Source organism: Zonotrichia albicollis, chromosome 3 (genome assembly GCF_047830755.1).
Source record: "Zonotrichia albicollis isolate bZonAlb1 chromosome 3, bZonAlb1.hap1, whole genome shotgun sequence".
Classification (NCBI taxonomy): domain Eukaryota; kingdom Metazoa; phylum Chordata; class Aves; order Passeriformes; family Passerellidae; genus Zonotrichia; species Zonotrichia albicollis.
Window position 1 is genome coordinate 25,163,710 of NC_133821.1, and position 11,026 is coordinate 25,174,735.

General features: G+C 47.4%; 1 protein-coding gene across 1 annotated transcript; it reads left to right on the forward strand.

Annotated features, from left to right (window-relative positions):
* Positions 1-211: 211 nt before the first annotated feature.
* Positions 212-10,476, forward strand: LGALSL (galectin like). Its single transcript, XM_005489381.4, has 5 exons — positions 212-922; positions 1,064-1,135; positions 1,333-1,421; positions 1,887-2,064; positions 4,784-10,476. Exons 1-5 carry the CDS (start codon positions 890-892, stop codon positions 4,925-4,927), a joined length of 516 nt encoding a protein of 171 aa, XP_005489438.1. The 5' UTR covers positions 212-889; the 3' UTR covers positions 4,928-10,476.
* Positions 10,477-11,026: the final 550 nt, after the last annotated feature.

The following is an 11,026-nucleotide window of genomic DNA, read 5'->3' on the forward strand; positions in this document are numbered from 1 at the left end:
AGAAGGGCCATGGCAGCACGTTCGGCGGGTCGGGTCACTCCTCCTGCGGTACAGGCGAGGCAATCCTGGCGCGGCACGGGCAGGGCCGGTGGCCAGGGGTGGCCGCGCTCCCGCAGAGCGGGACACCGCAGCCACCGCCGCGTTGCGTAACCACGGCCACTGCCTGTCAATGGGAGCTCACGGGCCGGCCGGCTTATGCAATTACCGCGCCTCGCCGGAGGCTGCAGGCACGGCGGGCCCGGGGCAGCTGAGCCGCCCTCGGCCGGGACACTGCCCTCACCCTCGGAGCTCTGCCCAGCCCTGAGGGTGCTCGCCACGGGGCACGGAGGGGAGAGGGGTGTGGGCTCGTTTCGGAGGGGTCGAGGAGTGTCCCCACCTCTGGAAGGAGGGAGGGAGTCACCCAGGACGCCCGGCTCGGCACATTCCCTTCGCCGAGGTGTCCAAGCTCGGACATAAAGGTGATCCCTGACATGATGGGCGCGGGGCTGCTGCGGCCCCTCCCCAGGCACCCATCACCTGCAGGCGCCAGGTGAGGGGCCCGGGCCCACCGCCGTCCCTCAGCTCCGCCGAGGGACGGCCCCGCCGCGGGGCTGCGGAGCGGAGCGAGCGGCAGCAACCCCCACCCCGCCCTGCCCGGCTCCCCCTCGGGCCAAGGGCTGGGCTCCCCGCCGGGCGAGGCAGTGCCAGCCGGCCACCTCCCCTCCTCCTCTTCCTCCTCCGCCTCCTCCTCCTCGCCTTCCTACTTCTGCACCGGCTCCGCTCCGGCTGCGCCGCTACCCCTCCGCCGCCTGGCTGCCACAGACCCCCCTCCCTCCTTCCCTCCATCCCTCCCTCCCTCCCTCCCTCTCCCCCGCCCTGTCCCCAGCGCCGCCGCCACCGCTTCCACAAGATGGCGGGGACCGTGGCCGAGCGGGACGCGCTGGTGAGTGCGGCTGTGGGCACCGGGACGGGCACCGGGACGGGCACCGGGACGGGCCTGGGGTCCGAGCTGGGCACCTGCGGAGCGGGGCGGGCTGGGGGGCTCCGCCTGGCCCTGCCTCAGCGCTCTCCCTTTTACCTGCAGAAAATAGAGGACGGGCATTTAAACAACTCCCTGGGATCTCCGGTGCAAGCTGATGTGTACTTCCCTCGCCTGGTAAATCACCTTTGTTGTGGTTTTTTTTGGGTTTTTTTTTTGTTTGTTTGGTTGGTTTTTTTTCTGGTGGGGGTGGTGGTGTATTTTATTTTGTTAACCCCTTTACTGTCCGCCGCCCCCGCTTATCGCGGGCTGCACAAGGGCGGCCGCTGCTGATGCCGAGCTGACCCTCGCCACCTTCCCCCTGTCCTTTCCAGATCGTCCCCTTCTGTGGGCACATCAAAGGAGGAATGAGGCCGGGAAAGAAGATCTTAGTTATGGGCATAGTGGACCTCAACCCCGAGAGGTAACACCTGCACAGGGCTGCCCGTGCCGGGGCGCCGGGCCCGGGGAGGGGGCCAGGGGGGGCGGCCACCCGCACGTACACACACACACATCCGCACGGATCCCTCCTTTCTGGAAAGGATTATTTTTATAATTTTAAATATAGCATGCTGATTTCTCCTTTGACCCATAGAGGGGGCATTTCTTCAAGGGATTCCGTTTTCGCTTGGGAGTCAAGGAGCATATCAAGCATATATATCTGTATATATGTACAGATATATGCCCAACACCATGCACACACACACATATGTATTCCATAACCATGTTGTTGTCCCTGTTGAGCTGTCAGAGACCTCTGAACGAGCTGAGCTGTCTTCCAGCCTGTGCCACTATATGGCTTTAATAAGCTGAGAAATAAGACAGACGGCATTTGGGGCTTATTTGCTTTTTTTCTAGCTGAATGAGAGCTGTTCTGTTTGTGTTTCAGCTTTGGTATCAGTCTGACTTGTGGGGAGTCAGAAGATCCTCCTGCGGATGTAGCCATAGAACTGAAAGCTGTGTTTACAGAGAGACAGTTTGTCAGAAACTCTTGTGTAGCCGGAGAATGGGGGGAAGAGCAGTCATCTATTCCTTACTTTCCATTTATACCGGACCAGCCTTTTAGGGTGAGTACCAGGATGGCAGTGGCTTACACCATGTCTGATAAAGTGTCATTTGATACGAGTTGCAGCAGAACCTGACATGCCTTTCGTGAAATCACAGTGCAGCCTGCACTGCTTGAGTTGAGACACCAGTTGCTGGTTTGTTTGTATCCATTGAGTTGCATGGAGATCCCGCTGCTACGTGCAGCTGCAGGCGGTTCGGATGGGGCTGTGGACGCCTCACCTGGGCGCTATGACAAGCCGGAGGTTGTAATAGTGTGTGATGAAGCGCCACTTCCTGAGCTTAGTTTTATAACCATAAATTAAGAGGTACCTCTATGTTATTAGTGCATTACAAGTTATTACTGGAGAATGTTAATATTCAGTGGGGCTGCTGTATATATTGATGGTTTTTTTAATGGACACACTGTTCGCAATTTAGTGCAGCTAATAAGGATCACGTTCGTCCTTTGTCCCCAGGGATGTTACGTTAGGTTGACCGTAGCTCTTCGTGTTAGCAGATTAAACAGCTAAGCAATAGTGGTATTCTTTTCTGAACCCTGGGATTAAACCTTCCGTCAAATTTAAATCTGTAGTCACTTGACAACAGTGTACATGGAAGTGCTGTGGTGCTGTGGATGGACTGGGTTGACCTAGAAGCAGAGTCCCATCTGTAGTGTTTATGGTTATGTGAAGATGTCTTTGCAAATCAGGACTAACAAAGTATGCGGCTGCAGAGGGCTGCTTCCCTCTCACTACATTGAGGAAAAAAGGCTGCATGCCTTTTCTATGCAGCTGACCCAGAAAACCCCTCCTCCTCCCCGTCCCTCTTACAAAACCTCACTGGCCCCTCTGCTAAATGCCAGTGCTATGACCAGCTGCCAAACTCTCTTAATCCTTCTTGCCCCCAAGATAATCTCCCCCAACCCCAAAAGCTCACCATCTCCCCAGATGCTTGCTGTTAAGAGGGTGTTTATATGACTGGTTTTGCTGCAAATTGGTTGCGCTCTACTTGTTTCTACAAACTCACCCTCCCATCAGAACTGGCAACACCCTTTGGTGGTGTGGGAAATGTACTTGAAAAGCCTTGGAGGCTGGGTCCTGCTCCATCTGAAAGGGTTCCACTGCCTTCTGCACTGGGTGGTGACTGGGCCCTCAGACGAGCCAGACAAATTACCCAGAGCAAGTTTTGTGCACGTCCCACTAATGAGAGATGATGTTACAGGACAGCAAAATTGCACATCTAGCATGGCAGACTGTACAAGGGGAGTTATTTTGCCTTTTTTTTCCTCCTTTTTTCCCAAATGCCTAAACAGAATTGAGGCTCCCAATTGACTTTGTACCTTTGATGGTCTCCATCTCAGTGAATAAATTAAGACTATTAAGTGTTCTTGCCAATTACTTGTGATCCAGTCCAATTAGCACTGTGGCGTGGCCGCAGGTGATGTGAAAAGCGGACCGTGAGCAGTGTTAACCATATCTTTTACATAACAAGGCCTCAGGCAGGCACTGCTGCAGTGACACAGGAGCTCCATGGCAGCACAGCCTCTTCTTGGTACCTGGTGCACTACCAGGGATCCAGGGGTTCCAGCTCTCCTGGACTGCCCGCTGCCACTTCTCCTGGTGCAACGTGCTCTAAGTCACTTGGGCTTTGGCACAGGCAGTCTGTCATGGGCCCTGTTCCCATTTTTATACACTGGAATAGCAGCAGAGTCAAGTGTTTGGTAGCAGCACTTCACTCTGGATTTCCAGCTTCTGGAAATGACCCAGGATTTACATGTGGCTTCACTGAAGATTTTCTCCTTAGTGTGTCCAGACCTGGAGGTCTCCAAGAGCACATTTTGTGCCCTCATGTCCCAGCTTCCTGCTGAGGCAGTTCCAGCAAAGCTTAATAACAGGGCACCCTCTCAAGCCACCCCAAACAAACATCAGGAATCTCCCAACGTGTCCAAGCTTGTTCAGCTCCAGGTTTGTTGCTTTTCCAGAGCATTTCTGCAGGTCTCTCAGGAAAAGGGATGAGCTGTGTCCCTCCCTGATCCTGTTTGTGCCTTCTGAGAGCTGTCTAGCTGAATTCCCAGCAATCCTGCACTGCATTTCCTTCACTGAAGCCCCAGGATGGAGTCCAGTCTGACAGGGACTGTCTGCAGCCACAGGAGTGAAAGGGTTTTAGTTCTGCTGCAGCTGTGTATGTGTGGGAGGGGAGAACAAAGTTATATCCCCTTTCCTTGTTTACTCCCTTCCAGTAAATTAAAAGTAGTGTGGAAAGCATTGCAGAGGGAGCTGCCTACTTATGCAGGAAAAACAAAACCCTCAACAAACCCCCACCAAAACCAACAACTCTTTTCTGCCCAGTTCAAGCTGAAACCGTCACACAAGGAATGCAAGGTTTGGGTTGGAGGCTAAATTTCCTCCTGCTGTGATTAGCAGTTTGAGTCTGTTTCTGGCATTATTCCAAGACACAAAACCTCCCAGTAGCCAGTGGACTGGGTTGCAGCGTGCTTACTGCTAGGACAACGTGAGATTTGAGATTGGATTAATGTCCTTGTGCAGCAAGAGCAGATCCATCATAGTGTAACTGGTGTCAAGGGGCCAAACTGGTCTCACCTTTGTCTCTTGTGTGGCACATAAGTAGCACAATGTGCAGCTGCACAAAGGCTCTTTGAAGTGCCCCCCATTTATGTGCTGTGAAACAACTTCCCAGTTACACTGTGAACAACATGCTTCAACATTTTGTCTTTTGCAGGTTGAGATACTTTGCGAGCATCCCCGTTTTAGAATATTTGTGGATGGACATCAGCTCTTTGATTTTTACCACCGTATTGAAACACTGTCAGCAATTGACACAATAAAGATAAATGGAGATCTTCAGCTTACGAAACTGGGCTGAGCTTGTTAGGACTGCAGATTCCAGACCAGCTCAGGTGCCATCGTCCGTTGGGAGCAGTGACAGCCGGCTCTGGACACAGCTATGGTAGGAAGGCTGCCCTCTTCCTTTTCCGCATGCAGTTCTTCACTCCTGTGCCGATGAACCGGGCTGTGTTTTATCCTAACGAAGAGCACTCTTGGTTTATAGACATTGAGCTGTTTCTCTTGGATCAAAACAGCCCACCTGTGCTGGATAATCAAATTGGAATGGATTCAGAAAGACTTGCAGTCTCGTTTCAAATCTCACAGAAAAGGCAATCTCTGAAATGCAGCGCTAAAACCGGTTACTGAACAGTAGTGACGACAAAACCAAGTTTTTCTTTTGCAAATATTGTTTCTGCACTGAAGTGGAGTAGTGTAGCACAACACAGGGCCATGTGCTGACGTCCTTACCCAGGGCCTGAGCCTGGTTCCATGGAAATCAATGGCAAAACTCCCACTCACTTTAATGGGGTACAATCAAACTGTCTAGTCCTTAGTCAAGCACAATTCCCACTGATTTCTATGGCATTTTTGCACAAACCTTGGGGCCTGCCCTTCTGCTGTTGTAAATCAGCATTACTTCCATAGCTCGTCATGGAATTTTGCTGATTGCCCTCAGCCACTGGTTTGGCCCATGGACTGTGCAAAAACTGACTGAGGGTGTGTGGACACAGCCTGTGTATTTTAGTCAGGGTATTTGCATAGAATGTAGATTGTTATGAGTTTTTGCACAATGTATTGTTAATACAATTTTTAAAACTTATCTGTAGTTTATTTATTTATACTCATTGTATGTATTATAGGTAAAAATGAACAATCTTAAGATTAAGAACAGCAAGGTGTAAACATTTTGAATGTACAAAATGTCTTAGGTTCTTCGGGTAAACTTTACATATCGTTCTTGAAAAACCATGTTTCCTGTCGCACATTTAGTTACATTTTAATGGAGCCCTCTAGGCCCTGGGAAAATGTGGGCATGGTAGTTGGTGGGGGGGAACTCTGCATATTCACTAGGATCTGTTTTTCAGGGCTTACTAACTTTGCTGCACGGGATAGGTTTGAGTTGAAGTCGATCCATTTTAAAATATAAACAGCAAATTTGTGGGTTTTACTGTGCTTTCATAACCTGAGAAAAAGTTAAATTTGGCAATCTCTTCATTCAGAAAGAGAACCAGCCTCTTTCCAAGGGAGATGGGAGATTCTTTACACTTGTTTGAGAACATATTTGGCCTTTGATATGACAATTAAAACTTGTCTAGACAGCCAAGTTATTAATGCTTGAAAATCAGCTAGGGCACATGAATAATAACTTTTCAAGTAGCTTTTTAAATAGTAGGTATAGCTGTATAAACACAGTCATTGTGCTACACTATAAATGAACACAGCCACTTTTCTTGACTTCTTTAGAACTAAATACACTTTTTTCCTTGGCTGCTCACAGTGGACTTTAGTGGGTCTTTCTGAGTAGTTGTAATCATGATATAAACATACATTTAGGCAATTTTGAAAACACATAATATAGGGACTAAAAAACAGACTATAAAAACAATCTCTGTAGCACAGTATTTAAGAAAAAACAAAAAAAGTATCTCACAAACAGAACTTTGTTAAACCTGCAATAAAAGTGTGGTTTAAAGCAACCAGAACTGGAATATTCAAAGTTAAGGGTAGAATGCCAATGCAAAGCCTCATTTTGTGCTAATTTGGCCTGCAGTTAAGAAGCCTTAGACTTGCAAGCTGAAATTCCAACTGTGGCTCTAGTCCAAAGCCTGTTGAGGTCAATCAGAGTCCTCCAAGCATAGAAGCCTGATTCTTATTTCTTGCAAGTGCAAATCTGTTTGTAAAGTGGGGGGTTGTTGCTTCTACTGCAGATGAATTAAGAATCAGGCTACCACCTGTAAAATACATGTTAAAATTTTAATTTTTAGCCTTAATATTTGACGTTCCCTGACTTTTCTTCCTACTTCCAAAATAAAAGAACCTGTTGTTTTCCAGATGAACTTTTTGTCTGGTGTGTGGCTTTTAAGCTGTACATCAGATTCTATTTGTACTCCAGAATGAACTGAAATGTTCCTGTCTTGCTCTGTTTTTACTCTTTTACATGATACATGATGACTGTGTCATTTTCCATTGTATAAAGAATGCTGACAGTGTTTCGATACAAAATATATTCTTTAAAATTATTATAATAAAAATCCAAGGGAAAGGTGCTTCTACATGAGGTAGTTTGGATTTTTCTCCAGCTTGGAAATTCCCCGTGGTTCCAAAGCTGATGCAGGCAGGAGAGGAATTCTGTTTGGAGAGAAATGTAGCACCTTTTGTGCCTAGTGCTTTCTCCAGCTGGCCATCCAAAGCCAGGTTTGCTGATGCAGGGCCGGTGCCTGGGCCAGTGGCAAGTGTGAGTGGCACCACGACCCTGCAGTAGCACAAACCCAAAGGGAATCTCCCTGACAGCCCACCAGCAGAGATTCCCCCTCCATGCCTTTACTGTATCCTGGAAAAAGCATTTTGGCTGCCTTGGATTTTCACAGCCCCCACGCATTCGCTCTCCCGCGGGGGCCCGGTGCAGCACAGTGCCTACACCAGGGATGTCAGGGTGAGCTCAGTGCAGTGTCAGGGGCATCTCTGGTGAGAGCCAGGGCCTGGTGCTCCTGCCTTGCTCCTGTTCCCACCTGCTCTGCTGGGCACTCCCATTTGTTCCTGCTCCAGGAGTTTGCTCTCTGGGGAAAATGCTCTTTTGACCCTGATTCTGGTTTTGCCTTTGCATAACTCCACCACCTGATCCTGCCCTGTTGTGGTTTCTGAGCCAGGCTTCGAGGCAAGGATGACTGTGAATCCTCTTCTGATGGGTTATGGCTTGGCTGAGAGCTCAAGAAAGGGCAGAAAGTCACAGTGAAAGAAAGCTTACACATCTATCACCTGATTGGAAGCCTTTTTATTTTTTTTTCCTTTTGGCACTACCAGATGATGGCAGGAGAAAAAAGGATGATGTCTATGTAACCAAGGGCTGTTCCACTCGTGCTTGACTTACACTGGCTGATCATGTTAAAATGCAACTGCAGAACACTTGCACATGCAGTGTAAGTCAGAGAAAACTGAGGCCTTAATTGTTTCTACTTAGTTGGACTTTGGGTCAAATCCAAAAGTTACAAATGGGAGACTGCACTGCACAATTTATGCCTGAATTTTTCACTCTGCACAATTTAGGGATTATTCACATCTTGGTTTTGGATGTAAGCCCTAATAGACATGAAATAACTACTGTTTCCAAATTAGGCCAGGTTTATAAAATGCTTTTCAGTAGGGAGAAGTAGTCTGTGAGCCTCTTGGAAGCTGCAATTCTTCAGGACTTCAGGAATGAATGAACCAGCCTTTGAAATCTTTTGCTAAAATTTATTAGCTGAATATTTCTGTGGTTTTCTCTGAATGAAGAAGTTGATTCTGCAATGAAAGAAGTCTTGAATGGGTAAAACCCATGTGGAGTGGAAACACTCAGGATAGCTTTATTTTTCCAAAGAGGAAAAAAAAAATACAACTAACCAAAAAAATCACAACCAAATTATTTAATTATGTTTGGGATTGGCTGTGATAAAGCTGATTTGATTTACAAAAAACAAAACTAGGTTATTGCCTGCTCAGAAAGAGCCTTGAAATATTTCAGTGTCATGTGAGGTAGTCTGTCTAAACATATTTCACACAAACGCTTTTTCACAGGCAACTTGTTAAAACTGTTACAAAATACCTTCTTTTTTGTGTCACAATTAGAAATGTTTGCCCCACCTTGCAAGAACATTTTGTACTAAATATTAATATGTTGTCTATGAGAACCTGCACTAACATATTATACTGTCCCTCCCCTCCCTGGCTAGTTTGAGCAGAAACAGGCGTAATATTGCTAAACCGGTTGAATGTGACATGTGCTTGAGGCCTAGCATCTTTCTCAAGGGCTGCTTTGAGTAAACAGCCTGAAAACCAAAGGGAGAGCCTTAATCACCACTCTGCTGTGACAGCTTTCCACCCTTGTCACTCTCCTGCTGTGAGGCTGAGACTGAAGCCCGGAGATTTTCCACACAGGGAACAGCACTGAGATTTTTATCTTCGGCTTTGAAACTGTGGCTGTGGAGGAAACAAGGCCAGAGTGGCCACAGCACCCTTCAGCTTGGTAGTGGCAGCATGATGTGCTGTAGTCCTAAGGGAGCAGGAGTTCAGAGGACATTAGTGGGCACTTCAGGGCCAGACAAGGGCATAGGCTATGGAGATGCAGGGCAGCTTCCCTTGGGAAGCTTCCCTTGTGGGTTTTTCCCACATTTTTAGCTGCCACCTTCTGCAGCTCCCTACCAGGACTTGTGGCAAAACCCCCAGCATTGCTTACAAGCTTGGACAGCATGGATTGGTTCATGTTCCTACTCGCCTGATCTGAAAGAAGCTCCCAAATAAATAACAGGAGAATGTATGAGTAGCCACACCACTAAGGCATTTTTTCCCCCACAGACATGCAAGTAGGACATCTGATGTGGGGCTTATTTGGCCTCCTATCCACAGGAAATGCTCCCCATAGAGAACTCCAGCACTGCTTTCTGCACTGAGGCTGCACAGAGACCTTTCCATACAGAAAACTGCAGAACAACAATTCTGCTGAGCCACTTAGCAACCTCCCAGCAGCCCTGGAGTTGACCTGACAAGGTAAGGAACAAGAGTCAGGGGCTGAAGGCAGCCTCAAATGTCTGCTATGATAAGTACAGAAGTAAGGAAGAAAAGCTTACCCCAGTGTAGGAACAGTAAGTCACCTCCTGAGGGGTTTTGTAACATGGTATTGTTCTGATTTTCTCACATGGATCAGAAAGCACACAGGTGAAAGTCACTTTGCAATGAATGGTGTGCAGGCTTAGAACCACGGCCAACCCAAACAGGGAGAAAAAAAAATGAGCTGCAGACGCCCTATCTGGCTTTGATACACCCTCCCAGCTCCTCCCAGCAATCAGTGCTGCAATGAATGTAGACAATTACTACAACAAGGAGATTCAGCAGCATGTGCAAGATCAAAATAATAAACTCCTATTTGCCACAGGTCCTCCCTAGCTCCTGTTGCTAGGCCTCTCAATCTGTCTGTCAACAAACAGCTATGTCCTTCTGCTTTTAAAATCCATGTCAAAAATCCCTTTGACTTTCATGGAAATAGGTCCCTAAGAAAAGAGTTATTTCTAGCTCTCACTCTCCAGTTATTTTCAGCTGGGGCATACTCTAAAACTGAGTTTATTTTTAAGTGTGAATAGAGGACTATTTCTGACTGCATTATACATTGGATAGAGTCAACAGGAAGCACAGCCTCTCTGCTGCAGGAGCGCTGGTTTCACAGTTTGCTGGTGAAATGTCTTGTATTTATTACCTTCTGATTTTAAAAAGGGAGAGTGTGCACAAAATGACCGGGCAATAACAGTAATATGTATCATTCACCACAGATCTATTTTTATGTGTTGTGCTGCTTTCATAATGAACTTTTAATAACAATAAAACATGAAATCTTCACTAGTTTGTTCTGTCTTTTATCTGAACTATCAATGCTCATTACATACCCTCTTGACTTCTTTAACATCTGGCATTTTTATCTCCTGACTGTTTTCCACACTCTTCTCCTCGTTAGACTGTAGTGTGGAACTTTAGAATGAGATATGCAGCTTTGGTAGCAGCTTGTGCAAAACTCCTTTACAGTTTAAATGCACCATGCAGAACAATCAAATAACTTCATTAGAGGGAAAAGCAGCTTTCTGACTCTTGCAAGACTCCTGGTGACATCACTGGGCAGTGTAATCCTGAGGAGTTAACAGGCACAACTCAGAGCCAGAGGCACAGGTCACTGAACACTTCTGCACAGGGTGAAACAGCAGTGAAACTCACACATGTGTTCCATCTCACCCTAGTGGGGCTGGATTCATGGGTGAGGGCTACAGGGTGAGTAAAACCACCAGATCAGCTCCAGAGGCACAGTATTTTTAGATCCAGTGTTTCGCTTTTTGGCGTCACCTCAAGTAATGTTCACATTGGCCTGACTGAGTGCAAGAGGAAACTTTTAGGTTTCAGC